Source organism: Capra hircus, chromosome 13 (genome assembly GCF_001704415.2).
Source record: "Capra hircus breed San Clemente chromosome 13, ASM170441v1, whole genome shotgun sequence".
NCBI lineage: Eukaryota > Metazoa > Chordata > Mammalia > Artiodactyla > Bovidae > Capra > Capra hircus.
Window position 1 is genome coordinate 72,181,865 of NC_030820.1, and position 24,554 is coordinate 72,206,418.

The window sequence follows — 24,554 nt, forward strand, 5'->3', positions numbered from 1 at the left end:
AAGGTTCAGAAGCCTTCACCCAAATCTCAGCCCTAAAGAAGTGCAACCATTCGGAAACCCACAGGGATGTAAAGCAATTATCCCTCAATAAAAAATAAATTAACTTTTTAAAAGTATATAAAGGAAATAAAAGTGTGATTTAAAAAAGAGAGAGAGAAACCCTCAGGGAGTCTAGGAGACACAGAGTCCACTTTGAGACAGAGACGAGATATGTGGATGAGACCATGAATTCTGCCTTCAAATACAGACTAGACACTGAGAAAACCATTCCCTCTGGCCAATGACACCTGCCTATTTCTAGGAAACTGTCTGAGATCCAAATGTCAGTGTCCCTAACGGACTGAGGAAAGATGGAGAGGAAGGAATCAGGACAGGCTCCTCTCCGGGGGTCCCCACTGTCCATGGAAGTCCTCAGCTGACAGTCCAGTGTCTGCATGACCTGGTCCCAGCTCACTTTCTCAGTTTTGTCTTCCAAAATCCACTAAAGCCCACTTTCAAAGCCACCTGCTTCAGAAAACTACCCAGGCCACCTCCTTCCTCCAAACACTCATCACTTCATACCACTAAGAGCTGCTATCTTGTCAATATCTTGTCTGTTTCGTCCAACAGCCTTCCCTGATCCTTTTCCCCAGGTCCTCTATTTAGGAGTTAGCTCAAGATCTTTGGGCAGGACCCTGGAAGCCTCATCAACAGATCCAGACCAGGGTGAGACATGACGGAAGCGACTTGGCACACACACACCAAGTTCTTCTTAAGGCTCAAAGGAAGACAACTCTTGCAGCTTCCCAGATGGCGCAAGTGGTAAAGAACCCGCCTGCCAATGCTGGAGACATAAGAGATGCGGGTTCAATCCCTGGGTCGTGAATATCCCCTGGAGTAGGAAATGGCAATCCACTCCAGTATTTTTGCCTGGGAAATTCCATGGACAGAGGAGCCTAGGGGTCTACAGTCCCTAGGGTTGCAAAGAGTTGGACACAACTAAAGCAACTTGGCATGTGTGTACATGACAGGTAGGGGAGTGAGGACCAGGGAGTCCAATGGTCATAGCTCTTGTCCAAGCACCCCCAAATCCGACCAGGTAAACCAGGTATGCACATTATGATGAACACACGTGCCCACACCATGGACACCCACATAGACACTCTTGAGTAGAGGGGACCCATCCCAGCTTAGTTCTAACCCACCTTGGTAATGACCACAGACCCTGTGTCCCAGCGAGAGCAAGTCAAGCAAGCCTGAGGCATCTCTAGGGGCAGCAAAGAATAATGGAAATTGCTTGGGTTTCAGAATCAAACCTGACTCTGAATCTTTCTTTAATACCCCAAAACACCCTTCTCTTCATCTCCACCCCATCCACCTAGTCTGGCTGCACCAGTTCTCCCGGAGAGACAATAGCATCTTCCCTAGTCTCTGCCTCCCCGGATACCCACTTCAATCCACCTTTCGCTGCCACCAGAGTCCTCTCCCTTCTAAGATGCAGATCTGATCACATAAAACCTGGTTTGTGACAGCTTCCCAGTGCCTTGAGGAAGGACTGTCCCCTAGGAAACAGATTCTGAGGCTGAGACTGCATGTGGGTGATCTTGGCGGGAGGGGGACTCTCAGGACAAACACCTGTAAGGAAGGAAGCAGGTTTCCATAAGTGGAAGAAGCTGAACAGATCCCATGGGGTCACTGGAGCTGGTATGACCCTTCAGAGTAGTTTGAAATTGAAACAAGGAGGCTTTGTACTCTGGCATCAACTCATTAACTATGGGTCACCCCCAGAGGGAGGCCTTTTGACAGAAGGCAGTGTCCAGCTATGAGCCATCAGCAACCCACACTCCTGGCAAATAGGGGAATAAGAGCTCTGGTCCTGAGGGATGTCTGATGGTGTCCCACAGCCTCCCCTGTAAGAATGAAATTCAAACTTCTCGTTGTGACCCTGGAAACAAACCCTCATGGCCTGGGTCCTGCCAACCCTTGTCTCATATATGCCATTCTTCCTCTGAGTCTCTGTGCTCCCACTTTTCTTGAACACAAATGCTCTGCTCCCACCTCCAAACTTTACACTCAATATTCCTTTTCTTATAAAAACAGCATTCCTTTTTGGCTGAGCTGGGTCTTTGCTGTTGTGTGGGCTTTCTCTAGTTGCGGCAGGGGCCACCATTCTCCAGTGGCGGTGTGCAGCCTTCTCCTTGCAGTGGCTGCTCTGGGCACGTGGGCTTTAATAGCTGTAGCATGCAGGCTCTAGAGCGTGGGCCCTGGTAGTTTTGGCTCTTGGGCTTAGCTGCCCCAGGGCACGTGGAATCTTCCCAGACCAGGAGTCAAACCCGTGTCCCCTGCATTGGCAGGTGGATTCTTGACCGCTGGACCACCAGGGAAGTCCTCGATATTCATTTTGCCTGGCACAGCAGTGTGGTCCTCCGGTCACCCATCCTTCAGATCTTAGCCTCAAGGCTGATATCACTTCCTCCAGCAAGCCTTCTCTGATTACCCAACCAGATTAGGTTCACCCATCATCAGCTCATAAACCCTTCTTCTTACCCTTCAAATTATAAATACCATGTTGTAATTAAATAACTGTCTGATGCTGGTCTCTGCTGTTAGAATGTATGCTCTGAGGGCAGGGACCAAGACTGCCTTGCTCGTCATAGCATCTCCAACCCTCAGTGTGATGACTGGCCCATAGAAGGCATTCAGCAGATACTGTCAGTTGAGTGCATGAGTACTTGGCCTTGGACAAGTAAAGTGTGAGCTATCTAGGGGAGACCTCAGACTCTCAACAAACATTGGCTCCCTTCACTTTTTAGGAAAAGATTGCAGGGTGACCAGTCTTCCCCATTTGCCTGAGATTGAGGAGTTTCCCAAGAAACTTTATTACTTTCAGTACTAAAGCCAGGACAGGACAGTTCCCAGGCAGATCAGGAGGGTTGGTCACCTAAATCTGGGTGAGAAGGAGACAAGGGCATTTCATATTAATTAGTACAGTGTTCATGGCATGCTGGTAAAACAGCTCCTTGGAAAAACAACTCTGATTCACGTGTGTGCACGCATGCTAAGTCACTTTGGTCATGTCCAGCTCTTTGCAACCCTATGGACTGTAGCCCACCAGGCTCCATCTTCCCAACCCAGGGATCGAACCTGCATCTTTTACGTCTCCTGCACTGCCAGGCAGTTTCTTTACTGCTAGCTCCACCTGGGAAGCCCTACCCTCATTCCCAGTGTTGACTAATTTCTATCATCTAAATATTCCTCCCCATGGCCAATCAAGCTACCAACAGTTGAACAGCCAGTTTGCAACATTCCTGAAAACTTAACAATGGCTGTCACGCATCAGTAGGAGCCAGTGGCAGCCCTGTAGCCACTACTAACTGTCGTATTCCTGCTATCTGCACATGCACAGTGTGGGCATACATGACCTCAATGCAGGGCTAAGCGGCATTATTTCAGCTCCAAGAAGGGCACAGCTTGAGTGGACCTTGAAGAGCATCTAGTCCAAGGCAACAAGTCACCTATCATGTGGGCTACCTCTTTCCCATCCATCCTGTGTCCGCAGCAGACACTGCTAATCGATCATGACGCTGACTCCTAACACGGCCATGCAGCTCCCTTCACTGCGTCTCCAAGCAGCCACAGTTAAGTAGCTGATGCTGCACATAAGAGACACTGACTTACCTCTAGGAGTAAGTGTGGTTCAGCCCCTCATTATACAGGAGAGGAAACTCAGGCACAGGGAGGTAGAGGGACCTGCCCAAGGTCACACAGCCAGGCAGTGGCTCAGCTGGGACTAAAGAACAGATCACCTGCCTGGCTTGCCCTTTCACTCCTGCCTTGCCTTGAAGAGCAGCCTACCCCAGAGTGGGGTGGAACAAAGGGAAACTATCAAGGATCTGAGCCTAGATTCGGGGTGGGGGGCTCTGCTTAGAGCTCCCAAAGTCTTTTTGTACCTGAAGGCTTCTTAGCATGTCGGCACATAAGTGTTCATCTGTTTAAGGGAAGGCACTTCTGAAAAAAATCACAAAGTTGCACAGGCTCACTGCATAAAACTCAAACAATCGAGGAGTGTTTAAACTAAAAAATCGTGTACTGGGATTTCCCCAGTGGTCCAGTGGCTAAGACTCTGCACTCACAATGTAGAGGGTCCAGGTTTGATCCCTGGTCAGGGAACTAGATCTCAAATGCTGCAACTAAGACCTGGCACAGCCAAATAGATAAATATATATTCTTTAATTAATAAAAAAAAATCTCTGTACTGTCTCCCTAGGAGTAATCACTGTTAACAATTTTGGTCCTTCCAGGATTTCTTCTGCTTATTTACAAGCCTGCGCATAGCACAAGTGGACTAAGAGATTAGCTGTTCCCCACGCTACCACTCTCCCTCTCAATGAGAACACGGCCGCCCATACAGTAGGCACTCAATAAATATTCATCCAGTTGCTCTTGTTTGATTAAAATGCTTTAGATTCCTTTCTGTATGAGTATAGGTGAATCTGTCTCTTTTTTCCTCCCCTCTCTCTTAAAAAAAAATGTTTTTATTGAAGTATAGTTTCACTTCTATTTTTTTCAGAGGGTTACACCACTTGGCATGCGGGATTATGTTCCCTGGACCAGGGATCCAACCTACACCCCCTGCAGTGGAAGCATGGAGTCTTAACCCCTGGACCTCTGTCTTTTTAACGGGTTTAGTCCTTCCTGGCGTGGTCTCATGGATTCACTGAACAGTCCCTTTGGGTGACTGTATAGACGACATTCTGTTTTTGCTGTAACCATCCCAAGGCCTTGCTCTCTGGCTCGCCTGCAAGGTGGCACCAATGTCTCTTCCCATGGCCCCCAAATGCTCCCTCCCATCAAAGCTCCATGGTCTTTCACTTTCCAGGATTACCACCAGGGCACCCAAAGTGGAGGGGCTGACAGCATGGGCGACCAGCTCCTGGGATCAGGGTTGGTTTGCAGTGGGTATATAACAAGCCCCGGTAGCCTGCAGGGTTCCACCCCCACACACACATAGAGGCTGCTCTCCTAGCTTGCATTGGAGGCAGGGGATTATTCGAGTGACATTGCCTGGATGCTGACAATCCTGGAGCCTGGGGGAAAGCAACTTTGCCAGGTCCTGGGTCAGTTCGGCCATGCTGAAGGCCTAGGAAGCCAGGAATAATTGAGGGTGTAGGGCGCAAAGGGATCAAGGGGATAGGGTCTGGGTTCAGATGCCCCGCTGGCTGCTCCGAGGCCCCTGTCTGTGTGCAGGCCTGTGCACAACCCTTACGTCCACGTGGCTTGTGTAACAGGCATCCCTCACCCTCAGTATCCAACACTGAGCTCCTGATCTTACCTCTTTGAATCCTCATCCCATCTCAGCTCAGGGCAACGCCATCCTTTGCAGCTCAGGCCTTGAAACCTTCCCTGACTCCTCTTTCTCTCCACACACCTGCTCTGCAACCCATGAGGCCAATCTATCGGCTCCACCTTCAAAATGGACACGGAGTTCAACCACTTTTCCCACCTCTGCTGCCCCAGGAGGCTGATCAAAAGCATCGTGACCTCGGAGCTGTATCATTGCAATAACTGATTCTAACCGATCTCCGCGCTTCTACCTTTCTGCACCGTCTCCTCCCCCAGTCTCCCAACACAAAGCAATCCCTTTAAACAAAGTCAGAGCAAGTCTTTTTTTTATTTTTTGGTCATGAGGCATGCAGGAATCTTAGTTCCCTGATCAGAGATGGAACCAGTGCCCCCTGCAGTGGAATCGCAGAGTCCTAACCTTTAGACCACCAGGAAATTCCCTCATATTACTTAAAAAAAATTTTTTTTAACTTTTTATATTATATTGGAGTATAGCCAATTAAGCATGTGCTGATAGTTTTCAGTGGACAGCAGAAGGACTTGGCCATACATGTACAATTATCCCTTCTACCCCAAACTCTTCTCCCATTCAGGCTGCCACATAACATTAAGCAGAGTTCTCTCTGCTATACAGTAAGACCTTACTGGTTATCTATTTTAAATATAGCAGTGTGTACCTGTCCATCCCAAACTGTGTCACTTTTATAGCCCCCATTTTCCTCAGGATCACAGCCAGATTCTTACCACGGCCTCCTAGGCTCTGCATGAACAGCCCTCTCTCCACACTTGTCCCACAGGAATATTACACAGGGGAAGTGACAGCCTTCTCTGTACATCCCACCAAGGGCCCCTGTTGCCAAGTTGTCCTGTCGCCAGCAATGTGAAATTTGATCATTTTGTTAAGATGATATACATAAAGGATTCAAGTTGTATTATAAATAAAAGGAAGAAAAGCATGGTGCATGAAACTGGGCCACCTTCTGGCCTTGGGGTGTCGCCCCCATTCTACACAGTGCAAACAGTGGTCAGCAGCACATCACATGCTTGAATGCTTCCAGGCACGAGGTGCTCACTCCTTGCCAGAGGGGAGGGGCTTCTGGAGTTCCTATGTCCCTGGGTCGCCCTGTGGATTCTGCCAGGCAAGTCTGGGCCATTCGACTCTCAGCTATGCAGGAGTAAGTAGGGGAATCAGTCATGACAAGACCTAACACCCACCTACTCTGTGGCTCCAGCTTGGGAAGGGATAGGAGAGAACTAGGTCTAGGGCAGGAAGCAAGCCTGTCTCCCTCACCCCACACTCTGCCCTCAACCAGGGCCCTTAGAAAATGAGACTGGACATTCCCCACAAAGGTGCGGCACCCAGGGCTGGTCCAGGGAACAGCTGCTGGGGACACGGAATTAGCAGGCGCTGGAAACATGCCAGGTTGATGAATGCCAAGGGCCTGGCCTTGGACAGGGGCACGTCTGGGGAGATTTGGCCAGCTGGACACATGCATCCCAGAGAACAAAGCCACAGAGAGGAGGACGAATGACATCCACTGCCCTGTCTTGCTCAGGGTCCACTCTGCTCCCCTGGGGGCCCAGATAAATGCCAAGAAGCTGCCGTCACAGTAGCCCAGCTGCCTCTCATGCTGACCCCCAGCCGTGAACTGGGATGTGAGATTTTCGAGATGAGGTTCAATTATGCTGATTCTACATTCGCAATGGAATCCACCTGACGTGGCTTCCGCCTGCACTGGCAGGGCCCAACGCAGTACTAAGCAAATCAAACGCTTGGTTCCTTACGTGCTCCCAAATCAAAAGCTAGGTTTGGTACTGAAATATTTTTCCCCAAACAGAAGCAGCTGTGGTTCAGACCATCCTGAATTAGTTCGCCCTTTGGTCTGCGAAGGAAACACGGAAAAGAAGGTGTACATTTCAGCCATTCCTCTGAGCCAGGCATCACGCTAAGCCCTTTTCATGGATTATCTCATTTCATTGTTTCAGTCATCTTTTGAGGGGATTTTGACAGCCTTAGTGGAAAAAAAGGAAATGGAAGATAAAAGAGGCCACGTGATATGCCCATGTTTGTAAAATGAAGAGGTGGCTCCACCTGGACTTGGACTCAGATCTGGCCACTTGAAGCCCCAAGTGCTTAAGTAACACATCTTTAGTCCCATTAGATTCTCTTAGGCCTTCTACACTTAAGCTTTAATAGCGATCAAGAATTTTTAAACTAAAAGACGTTCCTTTTAAACCTGAAGAAAACCCCCCCCCCAAAAAAAACCACCAAAACTAAGAAATTAATTTAGTAACGTAAAAGGACTGAAGGCTAATGTACAAAAATAACTATATGTCTATAACCTAGCAATGAACAATAGGAAAAAGGAAATTTTAAATGCCATTTATAATATCATAAGAAATAAAATACTTGTTAATATTACTTTTTAAAAAAGTGCAAGACACTGAAAATGCTAAAACATTGCTGAGTGAAATTAAAGAAGATGTAAGTAAGAAAGGATATATACCATGCCCATGGATTGGAAGGCTCACTGCTGTTTAGATGTCCATTCCCTCCAAATTGATGCAAAAATCAAATGCATTTTTCTTTAACTATTTTACTCATAATAACTCTCGAGAGTCCCTTGGACTGCAAGGAGATCCAACCAGTCCATCCTAAAAGAGATCAGTCCTGGGTGTTCATTGGAAGGACTGATGTTGAAGCTGAAATTCCAATACTTTGGCCACCTGATAGGAAGAGCTGACTCATTTGCAAACACCCTGATGCTGGGAAAGATTGAAGGTGGGAGGAGAAGGGGCTGACAGAGGATGAGATGGTTGGATGGCATCACCAACTCAATGGACATGAGTTTGAGTAAACTCCAGGAGTTGGTGATGGACAGGGAGGCCTGGCGTGCTGCAGTCCACGGGGTCGCAAAGACTCAGACACAACTGAGGGAATAAACTGAACTGAACTGACAGAATAAAAGGAATGTCATGAATGCATCAGTATGAACAATGTATCCAATTGTTAGAAAACTAACTAGGATCCAAAAAATAGAAAAAAAGAATTTAAAAGCAACAAAAGACTTCCCTGGTGATCCAGTGGTTATGAGTCTGCCTGCCAATGCAGGGAACACAGGTGTGATCCCTGGTCCAGGAAGATCCCGGCTGCCTTGGAGTAACTAAGCCCAGGTGCCACAACTACTGAGCCAATGCTTTAGGGCTCATGAGCTGCAACTACTGAAGCCTGCCCGTCTAAGCCCGTGCTTCGCAGCAAGAGAAGCCACCACGATGAGAAGCCCTGAGAATCCAGGGCACTGCAACAAAGAGTAGCCGCCACTTGCCACAACTAAAGAAAGCCTATGCTCAGCAACGAAAACCCAGCGTAGCCAAAAATAATACATTAAATATTTTTTTTAAAAAGCAACAAGATCAACAGTTTGCACAGATCTGTATGGATGAGCCTCTCAAATTCTCTAGTGAAGAGTTACCATAATCACTTCTTTCCAAACTGCCTTTGATTCTTGTGAAGTTGTGCTGAATATACTTCCTCACGATCCATCAAATGTGTTTTTAATCAAATTTCCATCAGGCCTTTTTGGTAGAAATTGACAAGCTGATTTTATAATGCATACAGAAATGGAAATAATCTAGAATAACCTGAAAAGTCTTGAACAAGAAAAGTTGGAGGATTTACTCTGATTGAAAAACTTGTTTTATGGAAAACTGGGATTGACACATACGCACTACTGTATATAAAACAGATAACTAAGAAAGACCTACTGCATCGCACAGGGAACTCTGCTCAATACTCTGTAATGCCTGTGTGGGAAAAGAATCTAAAAGAGAGTGGGTGTATAACAGATTCACTTTGCTGTACACCTGAAATTAACATAACACTGTAAATCAACTATACCCCAATAAAAATTTACAACATAAATAAATAAAAACTTATTTTAAAGTTCCAGTAACCAAGACATCATGATATTGGCACAAAGATAGACACATAAATCAATAGAAATGATATTCCTTTGGGGAGCGAATATAGAAAGAAATATGAAAGTTAAGTTTCTTCAAGGAATACATGGCAGAGACCCAGGTCATGTGACAGCAGATATTACTCAGGGCTCTGTGCTGTGCTTAGTCATTCAGCTGTGTCTGACTGCGCCCCATGGACTGTAACCCACCAGGTTCCTCTGTCCAGGGGGATTCTACAGGCAAGAATACTGGAGTGGGTTGCGTGCCCTCCTCCAGGGGATCTTCTCCACCCAGGGATCGAAGCCAGGTTTCCCGCATTGCAGGAGGTTTCTTTACCAGCTGAGCTACTTAGGGCTCTAGCTTGGAAAATTCATTTAACTCCCATGTTCAGTTAGGCTAAAATGAGCTGAAGCCATCAGCGTTGGGAAAAACAAAGAAAGCTGTACCCAGAGCATAGAAGTTTCCATTTTTGACCCAGTTGTCATACTTACACATAAAAATACCATCACTTCAGCATGTAATAATAATAATAATAAAGCACTAACCACATGCCTAATTCTAAGTATTTAATGTATAACAATACTTCATTTAATTCTCTCAGAAAGAGAAAATAACAATTCTGTCAATTGAAATTTGCTCAGTCGTGTCCACCTCTTTGTGACCCCATGGACTATACAGTCCATGGAATTCTCCAGGCCAGAATATTGAAGTGGGTACCCTTTCCCTTCTCCAGGGGATCTTCCCAACCCAGGGATTCGAACCCAGGAATCCGCAGGCAGATTCTTTACCAGCTGAGTCACCAGGGAAGCCCAATTCTATCAATGAGATCACATAAAAGAAAATAGCAAGTATAGCATACAGGGAGAGAAATATTACTTCAAAATGACTTGTTTCAGTTTTACATTTTTATATGCATGCATAGAACTATAATAGAAAATACATATGTTAAAGTGGATTATAATCATAAAAATTTGAAAGTCACTAGTGTAGTAGAAGAGAGAATTAAGAAGCCTCAATAATATAATGCATGTATGATTCTTAGCACAGAGTCTGATAAAGACTAGTAGAGACTCGGTAAATGGTAGAGATGGTTATTACTACTGTCACAGAGTCTGGTAAAAACTAATAAAGATTCGGGACTTCCCTGGTGGTCCAGTGGTTACGAATCCACCTCCCAGTGCAGGAGACGCAGGTTCTACCCCTGGTTGGGGAACTACGAACCCACAAGCCTTGCGGCAACTAAGCCCGCATGCCACAACTAAGATCCAGTGGAGCCAAAAAATAAAAACTGGTGAAGATTCAACAAATGGTGGAGAAGACAGTTGTTACTACTTGGTCTTGATACGGCCAACTTCATGGGCATTCAACCTGTACAGTCACACAAGACTCTGAGCTCAGAAGGGCCCTGAATTGGGTTTAAGGCTCTGATGTCACCATCTTGAAATTCTTAATTTTGAAGAAGGGGCTCCGCATTTTTGTTCTGCACCGTGTCCCCAAAGTATGTAGCCAGTCTTGATTATTTTGTGTAGTTGTTTATCATTTATTAAAATGGTATAAAATAGTATAAAATATTTAATTGTCACTTATGATGATCAAATTCCATCTCGGCCTCTTATCAATTAGAGGACTGTCGATCTCAGTGTCCTCATCTATAAAATAGGGGTAATAATAGTACTTCCCGGTAAGGGTTAGAGTGAAAGTTTAAGTAATACAATGCTTGCCATGTGCCCAGATCAGCACCAAGCACATCGTTCATACTCCAAAAATGTTAACTATTATTAGCTTTAGGGGGAAAAAAAGTCAACCTTGGGCTTGCTTTTTCCTGCTGCACATTTTGGGGAGGGGATTATTGAATTAGATCCATGGTCCTGGAATTTATTTGAGCACCAGATTCCTTATAGAATTTGATGGCTCTTGCAGGAAATACCTCCCAGAAAAACACAGAGAGTCCTGCAGTTTCAGGCCATTCATGGGCCTTGGAATCCTAGGCTCAGGCCCAGGTCAAGATCAGAGGAAAACTAGTGGCCGTTCTAGTCTCTGGGTCTCGGGTGGGAACCGCCAGGCAGCCATGCAGCTGTGGATTACTACTTAAGGGCTGGGTGTGCTGGCTTTGGGCTTTAAGTCAGCAGCTATTTTTAGCTTTGCTATATATGGCCAGGGGAGGAATGTGGGGCTATAGATGGGGGAGGGGTGCCAGGAGGCTTAGGGCAGGGTTTGGAAGACTCCTCCGCCTGGACTACCTTCCCCTTCCGACCAGAGAATTGGAACTTCCAGCCAAAGCGACAAGCAGAAGGGGAGAGGGAAGGTCTGTGGGTTTAGGAATGACTGGGGCAGCCATGAAGATGTCAGGTCAAGTCACTTTACAACAGTAATATTCCTATTTTTTGACCGTGATCTGCAACAAAAAATACATCTGAATCATGATATACACATAAACAGATGTTTCAATACACAAAATATAGATATATAATTTCCAACTGAACAAACATTTCAGGAATCAATACTTTAATCTCATTCTCTATGAAACACTGATATTTTCTATTCTGTTCTGTTCTATTCTTTATTTCTTTCAAAATGGAAGTCATGACCCACTAAGTTGATTTGGCCAATGGGTCGACACCTCCAGTTTGGAAAGCTACTCTTTGGTTTGGAGCAGGCAGACACCTGTAACATCAGACTGCAAGGTAAGCCAGGGAATGGAGGAAAGCAGATGTGTTATCACTTGGATCAAGGCTTCTCAAAACAGAATAAGACGCAAATCTCAGTTTGATCTCCACTGGACAGCAAGCTTTGGACTTCAGTCTTTGTATGCTGTTCTCACCACCCGGAGCAAGCATCCTCCAGGTTGTCACCTGGCTCACTCTGTACTTCAGAGCCCCACTTGTCACTTCCTCCAGGAAGCCTCCCTGATTGCCTCAGTCTGGTTAGCCACCCGCTTCTTGCTCACTTAGCCCCCAGCATATCCCTTCTTGGCACCCAATACAATTTTTTGTTACATTCCCTGGAAGGCAGGGTGACCTCTCCCATCCTGTTCAGTTCTACACTCTCCCCATCCCCCACCCCACCCACCCAGTGCTGGCTTCCTAATAGTCACTCAATAAATATTTACTGAATGAATTAGAGATAGTTAATAGTAATAATGGCAACTGCACATTCATCCCATGAGAAAGCTTAGGAGAGGTTAGTATAAATCCATTTTAGGGATGAGGAAACTGAAGCTCCAAGAGACAAGAGAATACGATAGGGGCAGAGTGGTGATCCAAGGCTGCCCGGCTCCCAGCCGTCCCTAATCCCAGGATCTTATTTGTCCACATTCCCCTCAGTGCTACCCAGGATGGGGCAAAGGGCAGGTCCTTAACAACCCCTGGGAAAACTGATGACAGGTTGATTAAAGAGATTTTCCGAAGCAGTGGCCACATCTAATTTTGGAGGGTTGTGCTTGGGGGAGAGGATCTCTGAGGTTTCCAGACCCCCTGGATGTGGGACTGTCTCATCCGAGAGGAGAATCTGGGCTTCTGACAAACCAGAGGGGCAGACCAATGACCTGGCCCGAAGGGCTCCTGGACATGCCTAGGCTAAAACCCAGGGTCCTGCAAACCTTCGTGCCCTAGCCCATGCCCACATCTCCAGCGGCAGCCCCGGCAGCCCAGCCTGCACCCCTCATTCACGCCTCTCCCACTCCTCCCCGCCCCCAGGAGTTCTTGCTGTTCCTCGTACGTGCATACATACGTGCCAAGTCCAGTGCCATCTCAGAGCCTCTGCAATCGCCATTCCCTCTGCCTGGGCTCTTCCTTCCTTCTCCCGTCCTCCCCACTTAGGCACTCAGACACCCGCCCTCCAAAAAAAATTACCCTCTTCCCTCTCTGCTAGTTTTTCTGTAACACAGGTAACTTTTGGAAATTGCATCTGTGTTTGTTTTCCTGTTTATTTCTGTTTTCTTCACTAGACAGGGAGCTTCCTGAGGACTTTGCTTGCTCACTGCCTCGGACCCTGGGACTTGCTTTGGGATGGTGCCTGACACATCATTTGTGCTCTATGAAGGAATGAATGGGTTTTCCCTGTTTTAGACATATTGGGACATCAGCCTGTAGTTTCCCAGAAATATTGCTGTATCCCTGTGACTCACATTCATGCTCACACACACACACACACACACACACTGTGTGGGGAGGAGCAATAGGGTAGGGAAGGGAAGGAACTTTCTGCACATGCATATTTGCACCACTTTGCCTGGTTCACTGATGCCCAGCAAGCCTGCAGGGACTAACTCCACTTGGTAACTGGAACATGTGAGGTTTGCTCTCTGCTCATCCCCAGTGCTCTGCGCAGTGACTAGTATAAACACCTGAACTGCACTGAATTGCAGAGGTTCTGCAAACAGCTCAAGGTTACCAAATTAGAAAATGTGGAGCCAGATTTAGTCCAATTCCAGCCAGCCATTGTGCCACGAAAACTCTGTTAACAACCTGTTAACATCCAGGTGTGTTGGAGGTTGAGCCCTCACCAGATAGCCAGCAGTAGGTAACCCAGTCAGAAGCCCATCCTATACCTGAGACCACTGTCTACAAGCCTCACAAACACAATCTTCCCATCAAGATGCAGTTCCGATGTCACCTCCTCTAAAGCCTCCCCTGACCTCCTCAGACCTAACTTTCCTTTTCTGCCACAGCACACTGTAAATACTTGTATATAATTGTTTGTCTGCAAGCATATCTTTGAACCCATGGACTCTATCCTATTTCTCTCTACCTCTAACCCTTTTTACAGTGCCTGGTGAATAAGTGGTACTACAGAAATATTCACTGAACAAAAGTATGCTTGGGTGGATAGATGGATGGATGGATGAGTGGATGGATGGATAGATGAGTGGGTGGATGGATGGATGGGTAAATGGATGAGTGGATGGGGGGTGGATTGATGAATGAATGAATGAACATTTCATGATCTACTGGCTGAAAATAATTTTCATGGCAAAATTGACATTAGACATCAGTTCTTCTGGAGTATATTCCAGAGCTCTTTGTACACCTAGCCTGCCACAGTGGCAGTGGTGTCTTATTGAATGTGTCTTGAATGTGTGTTTTTATGACAGGCCTTATACCAAGCATGTCTGCCAATTCTCTCGGCAGCTCCGTTATTGGCCTCACTTTTCCTGACAATGAAATGGATGCAGAGAGAGGTGGAGCTGCTTGCCCGATGCCACACAGCAAATCATATCCTGGCCCCTCCTGCCCCACCCTCCGCCACCTTCCTCACCCCATCTGGCCCCTCCCCAGGTCTGCAGGCTGCAGGCCGGGCTCACCTCCATCCGCGTAGGTCTCGGTGCCATAGCCGTCCTGCAGGCCGTTGTTCCAAGTGCCCTCATACTTGGCACCGCTGCTGCTGCTCTGCCGGGTCCCGTAGCGGCCCTTGAAGCCGTGTGTCCACTCGCCCTTGTAGAGCCAGCGTCCCTTGGTCTCTATGCCCAGCCCGTGCCGTTTGCCCTGGCTCCAGTATCCCTCGAAGGTGTTTCCGCTGGGCCAGGTGTAGACACCCGCCACTTCAAAGCCAAAGTTCCAGGAGCCCGAGTATTCCCCCTGGCCCTTGGGGCCCGTGCACAGGCCATGCCCGTGGGCCTTGCCCCCCTCCCAGCCCCCGCAGTACGCCCCACCATCATCAAAGTCAAAGCGACCCCCGCTCATCTCATCGTAGCCCCCAACCTCTTCACCGTTCTCCAGCTTTGGGGGAGAAGGTGATGGGGAGAGGGGGTGCCAGCAACTCTCTCCAAGCAGCTCAGGGCTGGGCGCCCCCCTGACTCACCGCGCCACGGGAGGAGGGAAGCGAGATGCCACCCGAGGCTGCAGGAACCTAGGAGCCAAGTCAGCACTGAGTCGGGCGGTCAGTGCCATGCCTGGGAGGCCCCCACTCAGTCGGCCAGAGGAAGGCTGCCAACTGAGGAGGAAGTGGGAAGGAAAGTTTCGAAGTCTCCACAGAGTGTCCCCAACCTGGCTTCCATGGAGTCAAAGGAAAAAGTGCTGTGATCCCTTTAAGAAGTGCAATGGGAGGGGTGGGGTGGAGGGGTCCCCAGTCTGTCTTCAAAAAGGAGAACTTTTCCTCGGTGACAGCCCCCAGCTCAGAGGCTGAATTCCCGGCAGCCGGCTGGCCCCCTTCTCCTCCACCCCCCGGGGTGTGCCGGGCTGTGATTCCGCGCCCTGCCCCGCCCCCCTCCAATCCTACCCTCCTCCTGGGATGGAAAGGTCAGTGTTGCCCTAACAAGGCCATTGGATCTCAGAGGCTGCTCCCAAAATAACCCCCCGGCCGGCCCAGCCTCCTTCAAAGCGGGAGGGGTGTTTCAAACTGGGCTAGTGCTTCAGACTCGGGGAGTGGCTGGAGGGATGAGGAAGGGAAGCTGAGAGCAAGTGTGGGTAGTCGGGGCAGGCGATAGGCGGCTTTTCTTCTCTTGGGTAAAGAAGAGCTCCCTTCCACCTCCCCGGTCTCTTGAGTGTCCGGCAGGGAGGGGAGAGGAAGACCCAGTCCTGAAACACTTTGAAATCCCCCTGAGTGTAGAAGCTGGCGAACCTCAGCACCCGCGCCACTCATATGCCCCGACAGGACCCGGGGCTATCAGAGCATCGCTGCCAACCCCATAAAGGAATCTGGTGACTTAAAGAGAAAGGAATGGGCATGGGGTCACATATGCTTTTGAAAGCGGAGGAGGAAACTCGGGAAGAAAGGTGAAGTTCTAGAAACAGTGCGGTTAGATAAAGTGAATCTAAGTCTGACACAACCCAATTCCCGCCCCGCCCCCGCACCCTGGGAAAACCCCGGGAAGAGCCCCGTGCAAGAAGCATCATCTGGATCACTCCCTTTCTCTCTTCTCAAGGGCGAGGAGCCCACCCTCTGCTCTCTAGTTCCAAGACGATCTCCTGTACCGCCAGGAGATCATCTTAGAAATACTCAAGGATCATGTTTTTTGTTTTTTTAAATTCTCTTTCCAAGCTCTCTTTTGCTGTGCTCTCCTAAGAGCCTGGGAGGCCAGATTTCAGAAAGCTCCCAGGGCAAGGTCAACAGCAAAGAGACTGACCAGCCCTCAGGTTCCCACCGAACTCCAGGAAAAGGGACAAATAAATCTCCATGATGAGAGACGGTGGCCAAGACCTAGGGGTGGAAATTTCAGACTTCCCTGGTGGTCCAGTGGTTAAGAATCCGCCTGCCAGTGCAGAAGATACAGGTTTGATCCCTGGTTCTGGAAGATCCTACATACCCTGGAGCAGCTAAGCCTGTGCGCCACAGCTACTGAGCCTGAGCGCCTGGAGCCGGTGCTGCGCAGCAAGAGAAGCCATCACAATGAGAAGCCCGCTCACCGCAACTAGAGAAAAGCCCTCGGGCGGCGACTAAGACCCGGTGCAGCCAAAACTAATAAACAAATAACAGATTTAGGGTTTTATTTTTAAAAATGGAAATCCCAACTGAACCCAGGGTTCATAGGAGCACAGTAATTCTGTGAAAGAGAGGAGCCAGCAAGCACAGGAAGCTGTGCAAGCGTGTGTGTGTGTCTGTGTGTGTGTCTGTGTGTGTGTCTGTGTGTGTTGGGGGGGGGGTGGCAGTGAGGAGGATAGAAATCACCAAAAAAAAAAAAGCCCAGAAGGCACTTGAGAACATTCAACTATTATTATCTGACTTCAAACATATCTGTCATACTCTGAAACCCATGATGACTTAGGCCACTTCAAGTCACCACCAAAGATGTGTCCCTGTTTAAGAAATGGATAGACAAGCCTCTCTCCCTTCACCCTTAGCTGATACTGGTTCTTATTACCACTTGGTTCCTTTCTTCTTCACAGTCCCCTGCCTTGAAGAATCCTTTTCCGCCCATATTTTACCCCCAGATAGAAACACCCAGCCCCGGAGCTCTTTGCCAAGCAGACACGCAGCAAAAAGCAGCAGATAAAGACTGTCTCGTCTGGGTTTTGACTCACCCCAGCCCCCTGCCCCGCAGGTTGCCTGACAGCCTGGTCGCCCAGTTCACTGCTGAGGCCATCTCAGTGCTGCCCCTGTAGAACTCTGCTGTTGCCACTTCTGACCAACCCTGGAAAACCACGCATTTCTTTCCACCTCTGCTCTCCAGGGGACAGGAAAGAGCATCTCCAACTGGAAGCCAGAGGACTCTGAGTTCAATACCCTTTGTAGTTTAAATGCCCGGCAAATCGGCATAATCCTGTCCTAAGGCTGGGCGGCTGGCTGCTGTGTCCTGGCTGTTCCAAGTGTAGCAACTGTTCATCCATACGCCTCCCTACAGTGCTTCCTCCCAACGGCTAGTACACGTAAAAGTCACCTGTGGAACTTAAAAATGGGAACAGATTCCGGAATCCCACCCCCTCCCCAACCTACCAGATTGTCCTGGGAGGAGGCTCCAGCACTTGCATTCTTTTTAAAATCTCCTCGCGGACAAATCTGACTCTCATTCCCAGTAAAGAACTACTGTCGGTTTTCAAATTAAGAAACAGTTTCTTAATAATGTACAGATCCATGCCTTCACTGTGTAGGGTAGATAGTTATGGAATTAGATTTGTGTTCAGATCCTAGTTCTGGCCCTAGAGTGGGTGTTGAGGGTGGGTGGGGTCCAAGGGCTTGGGATCCGGCTTGGGGGCCCCTGGCTGGGCGCTAGGTTTTCAGGGGCAGAGTCCAGGCAGGAGGGGATGAGGAGGGACCTAGAACCACAGCAGGAACCACAGCCAGGTCACCTGCTCTGAGCCAATTTCTCTAAGTCACAAATTCTTTGTCTGTAAAAGCACCTATCTCAAAGGATTCTTAGGGTTTTTTTTTCTAATTTATTTATTTTTTAATTGAAGGATAATTGATTTACAGAATTTTGTTGTTTTCTGCCAAATATCAACATGAGTCAGCCATAGGTATACATATGTCCCCTCCCTCTTGAATATCCCTCCCAAGAATTCTCAGTTTCAAGGATAATAGTATCTACTTTATATGGCTGGATGAGGATTAAGTGAGTTAATGGTGTAAAAACACTTGTGCATGCATGCTAAGTCACTTCAGTCACGCCTGACTCTTTGTGACCCTGTGGACAATAGCCCACCAGCCTCCTCTGTCCGTGGGATTCTCCAGGCAAGAACACTGGAGCGGGTTGCCATGTCCTCCTCCAGGGGATCTTCTCAACCCAGGGAAGTCTGCATTGGGTCTGTTACCTCTACGTGCATTGGCAAGCATGTTCTTAACCACTAGCGCCACCTGGGGAAGCCTGTAAAATGGCTCAGAAGACACTAAATACCTAATAAATGTTTGCTCTTATTAATATTATCCTCACACGATAGATTGCTTTTCACAACCTAATGTCCACTGACAAGTGAATGGATCAAGAAGATGAGGTACATACGCACGAGGGAACACTGCTGCTGCTGCTGCTAAGTCACTGCAGTCGTGTCCGACTCTGTGTGGCCCCATAGACGGCAGCTCACCAGGCTCCCCCGTCCCTGAGATTCTCCAGGCAAGAGTATTGGAGTGGGGTGCCATTTCCTTCTCCAATGCATGAAAGTGAACAGTGAAAGTGAACTCGCTCAGTCATATCCGACTCAGCGACCCCATGGACTGCAGCCAACCAGGCTCCTCCATGCATAGGATTTTCCAGGCAAGAGTACTGGAGTGGGGTGCCATTGCCTTCTCCGACGAGGGACTACTACTCAGCCATAAAAAGAATGAAATGTCATTTGAGGCAACATTGATGAACCTAGAAATTATCACTTAGTAAGTGGCATCTGGTCCCATCACTTCATGGGAAATAGATGGGGAAACAGTGGAAACAGGGTCAGACTTTATTTTGGGGGGCTCCAAAATCACTGTAGCTGGTGATTGCAGCCAGGAAATTAAAAGACACTTACTCCTTGGAAGGAAAGTTATGACCAACCTAGATAGCATATTAAAATCAGAGACATTACTTTGCCAACAAAGGTCTATCTAGTCAAAGCTATGGTTTTTCCAGTAGTCATGTATGGATGTGAGAGTTGGACTGTGAAGAAAGCTGAGCGCCGAAGGATTGATGCTTTTGAACTGTGGTGTTGGAGAAGACTCTTGAGAGTCCCTTGGACTGCAAGGAGATCCAACCAGTCCTTTCTAAAGGAGATCAGTCCTGAGTGTTCATTGGAAGGACTGATGCTAAAGCTGAAACTCCAATACTTTGGCCACCTAATGCAAAGAGTTGACTCACTGGAAAAGACCCTGATGCTGGGAGGGATTGAGGGCAGGAGGAGAAGGGGACAATAGAGGATGAGATGGCTGGATGGCATCACCGACTCGATAGACATGAGTTTGAGTGAACTCCGGGAGTTGGTGATGGACAGGGAGGCCTGGCATGCTACGATTCACGATGTTGCAAAGAGTTGGACACAACTGAGCGACTGAACTGTACTGAACTGAGCTGAAGTAAGTCAGAAAGAGAGAGACAAATACCATATGATATCACTTATGTGTGGAACCTAAAATATGACAAAAAATAAAGTTATCTACGAAACAGAAACAGACTCATGGACATAGAGAATAAACTCATGGTTGTTAAGGTAGCAGGCAGGATGAGGGAGGGATGTGGTGGGAGTCTGAGATAGCAGATGCAAACTATTATATATAGAGTGGATAAACAACAAGGTCCTACTGTAGCACAAGGAACTATATTCAATATTCTGTGATGGACCATAATGGAAAAGAATATGAAAAAGAATGCATGTGTACATATAACTGAATCACTGCGCTGTATGGCAGAAATTAACACACTGTTGTAAATCAGCTATACTTGAATAAAATAAAATAAATTAAAAAAATAAGTTGCTTTTCACACTATAATGCTTAATAAAATTATTACCAAAGGGAAGAAAGTGAAAGTGAAGTCACTCAGTCATGTCCAACTACTTTGCAAGAGTACTGGAGTGGGTTGCCATTTCCTTCTCCAGGGGATCTTCCTGACCTCGGGATCAAACCTGGGTTTCTCACATTCCAGGCAGATGTTTTAACCTCTGAGCCACCAGGGAAGCCTAAGGGAAGAATCACCCCTTAAATATAAAGTACCTTAACACTGAAGCACTCCTTACTCTTCCCAATGTGTATTTACTCAACATTACCCTGTGATTTTCCCCTTTTCAAACCGATAAGTTATACTATTGGCAAAGGGACACTGATTTCTTGACAGTTTAAGTGAGGATTTCTCTGGCGGTCCAGTAGTTAAGATGCTGCGCTTCCAACGCAGCGGGCACGAGATCAATCCCTGGTCGGGAAACTAAGATCCCACAGGCCGTGCAGCACAGCCAGAAGTTTCGGTCAATTTTTTTGCCAAATTTGGTACTGGCCTTACCTGACCAGCCATCACTTCTTTGCCTCGCCCTTTAAACCAGTGACTTTCAGGGAAAGGGAGACCCCTTGTGGCCACATGTGCATTACAACAGATTTTTCTTAGAAAAACCAAGTTCTACATTTGAAACTTGGAACGAATTTTAAACTGCTTTTAAAGGTAGCTATCCCATTCTCTCTTTTTCGCAGGTTTTTCTCACTCCACAGTGTTGTTCTTCGGTCAGAAGGTGCAGTCACTTGCTTCCCTTGTCTCTTCAATTTCTCTAGAGTGACTGCTTCCGAGGGAGGGAGGGGAGGAAGGGACTGAAAATCCAGAACAGAGGGGAACGCACACAGAAGTCTACTTGGGGCTCACGTTCCTTCTCAGCACCGAAGACTTGGTTAAAGAAGCCTCACCTCCCCCAGACAAGTTACCTGGCTGGGTTATGTGCCTTCCGACACGCTGACTTCTTCCCCCACCTATGAGCTGTCTGAAGCAAAGATTATCTTCCTTCCAAAAAAAAAAAGGGGGGGGGGGCTGAATACCTCCGAAGTGCCTGCCTGGCACTTCAGCTCATCTTTCTGTGCCCAGCACCCTCACAAACTACGTGCCCTCATCTTTCCTTCCTATTTGGCAGCTGACAACTCCCGTCTTGAGATGCTTTTTCACTCTACTCCTAAGGCTTGTCTCTAGGTTCTGTCCTGCCTCATTGGCTGCTTCCACACACGTCTCCTGCAGGTTCCTCCTCATTGCCCTGAGCTCTAGACTTTGGAAATGACCCAGAGCTTGGTCTTCTTACCGAGTATCTACATTTACTCTCTAGGTGATCTCCTTTGGCAGCAGAGTTTTCAGTAACACCCACACCCTATGGCTCCTAACTTTGGATCTCCAGCCTGTCCCGCTCCTGATCTTCAGTTGCATAGCCAACCACCGACTCAGCATCTCTACATGATATCAAAACCAAACTCCCAAAGTCTCCTCCCAAATTTGCTCCTCCAGCCAACTCCCACTGTATTAAACCTTGGGAATCATCCTTAATTTCGATCCTTCTCTCACACCTTATGTGCACACATGCTAAATTGCTTCAGTCATGTCTGCCTCTTTGAGGCCCTATGGACTGAAGTCTGCCAGGCGCTTCTGTCCATGGAACTCTCCAGACAAGAATACTGGAATGGGTTGCCATGCCCTCCTCCAGGGGATCTTCCTGACTTAGGGATCAAACCCATGTCTCTTATGTCTCTTATGTCTCCTGCATTGGCAGGTGGGTTTCTTACCACTGAACTTCCCTGGTGGCTCAGATGGTAAAGGATCCGCCTGCAATGCGGGAGACCTGAGTTAGATTCTGGGTTAGGAAGATCCCCTGGAGAAGGCAATGGCAACCCACTCCAGTATTCTTGCCTGGAGAATCCCCATGGACAGAGGAGCCTGGCGGGCTACAGACTAGGGGGTCACAAAGAGTCGGACATGACTGAGCGACTTTCACTCACTCACTCGTTACCACGAGCACCCCCTGAGAAGCCCATATCCTTATATCCATCACACCTTATATCCATCAGCAAATCCCTTTAGCTCGACCTTCAAAATAATTCTAGAATAGGTCTCCTCTCCTGCACTGCTAAGGGTCTGAGCCACTTGAAACCACTGTCTGATTCACTGCAGTAGCCTCCTGCCTGCCTCCTTCCTTTCCTTTTCCTAGCTCCCCTCTTAGTCTACAGAGCAGCCAGTGCTCTTTATAAAAGACAAGTCTGATGTCTCTCCTGTCCTCCAGACCCCCTCAAAGGCTCCCTGTCTCCTCACAAACCAACGCCTTTAAAACGGCCCAGGAGGGTCTCCATGACCTGCCCGTGACCCATGCTTCTGTGACCTCGCCTGCTTCAAGGAATGCTGCCAGGAATGCTCTTCCCCCAAATATCCACATGGCTCACTCTCGTTATCTTCAGGTCTCAGCTCAAACGCCACCTCCTCACAGAAACTTCTCTGACTACCACAAATGAAACAGCAACTCCTCCCCCTGCCCTAGCCCTTGCTGTCTCCTAATCCTCCTCTCTCCATAGCATTTTCTCCAAGGATATGATGATGCCCTATTCCCAGCACCTGGTAGAGCATGACTGTGTTGACAGCACTTAGTGAAGATTTGTTGAATGAATGTTCAATGAAGTTACACGTCAGGATGCTACTTTTCAAAACATCAGAGTAAAAATCCCTCAAACCACAATTTGAATCTGTTTTCCAGGATGCATCTGACAAACATTGGTCCCACAAGTTGGACTCACAAATGGTCGACTGTTCCAATTAGGGACACATATTAAAGCTGGCCCAACTGGGTTTGGTGGTGTGATCTTGGACTTCCAAGATTCAGGTTTAAAGGAAGATTCTGACTAAGATGTAAATCTTACAACTCATTCCTGCAAATCCGGAGTTCCCAAGCTTTTGTCTAAGTGTGGATTTCTCCAACAGGTTACTCAGCCATTGGAACTTGGTCCTTTTCAGTTCTGACACTCCTCTTAACAACTCTTGAGTAAAAAGCGGGCATCACTTACCCTTCTCCTGTGACTGTTCTGTTAATATACAGAATTAATAATTGGACTGCTGCTTTGAAAAGCAAACTAAAACCTTAAAAGACTTTAACAGACTTAGGAATTATTTTAATTCAAGTAACATATTCAGCTCAATTTGCTCTTCTTTCTAGTAAAAAAGGAAGAGCAAAACACTAGCTGTGTAAGTTGGGGAGTGGGTGGGGGAGGGGCCATAGGTGCCTTCATAACCGTAAGCGCTAGTGGCCTAGGTTCAGTTCCGTTCAGTCGCTCAGTCGTGTCCAACTGTTTGCGACCCCATGGACTGCAGCACGCCAGGCTTCCCTGTCCCATCACCAACTCCTGGGGCTTGCTCAAACTATGTCCATCGAGTTGGTGATGCCATCCAACCATGTCATCCTCTGTTGTCTTCTCTCCTCCTGCCTTTGATCTTTCCCAGCACCAGGGTCTTTTCCAACGAGTCAGTTTTTTGTTATCAGGTAGCCAAAGTATTGGAGTTTCAGCTTCAGCATCAGTCCTTCCAATGAATACTAGAGTATATTCATTGGATATATTCAATTAGAGAAGAGGACAGCAAACCAGTGTTCTTGCCTTATATGGCAGCATGTCAAATTCACTTTGGAACCACCTGGAAAAGAGAGGGTTCTTCCTCCAGTGGAAACTGTGGACAGACTTTTGTACACCACTTTGGAGGGAGCTGTGGCCTGGTTGGCCTTTATTACAGGACACAGCATGGATAAAATTATCTTTGGGGCCTGCTGGGGTGGGAGGGCAGTAGAAAGAGATATTATCCATTCAGAACATTTGAAACTGAGGTATGAGATCTATACTGCAAGTGACTGAACATGCCATATATACCAGAATGCCAGAGATGGAGCAGATACACGGCAGTGTCCGACATCACACCCCTTTCCCGCAACGAAGCAGCCCACTCCAAGCTGCTTCTCACGTAAGAAACCTTATGTGACATGTCTCAGGGCGAAGAGCACCAGCAGGGGTTTGCTTGGTGATGGCTAATGATTCTCTCACACAATATAGGGCAGGCCAGCCAGTTTATTTATATTGAATCTAAACCTTAGATCGCTGGCTTAACAATAACATAGGGAACCTTTAAAGACACAATAAATCTTACGTAAATCAGAGATGGTTTAAACCTGTCATGTAACTTCCAATACCGCTGGGCTGGCAACTACAGCATGACAAACGTTCGGTCCAGTTAAAAAACCACATTTCATCTTCCTTGGCACCCAAATCTTAACACACATCTGAAAAACGCACTGTTTTTTCAAAGGCTTTCACCATAAACCCGCTGCTACCAGTCAAGCAATGACCATTTGTTTATCCCCCAGGGACATTTCTAAATGATCTGCTCACCTTGGTGGGTAAGTAAGAACTCAGAAAGTTAAGTTTAAAGAACGAACATTAAC

General features: G+C 47.5%; 1 protein-coding gene across 1 annotated transcript in view; it reads right to left on the reverse strand.

The window, feature by feature from the left end:
* Window positions 1-15,462, reverse strand: part of JPH2 (junctophilin 2) — a 73,074-nt gene extending 57,612 nt beyond the window's left edge. Inside the window, exon 1 of the mRNA XM_018057897.1 lies at window positions 14,585-15,462. Coding sequence (XP_017913386.1) covers window positions 14,585-14,963 — 379 coding nt within the window. The 5' untranslated portion in view covers window positions 14,964-15,462. The remainder of the gene's footprint in view (window positions 1-14,584) is intronic.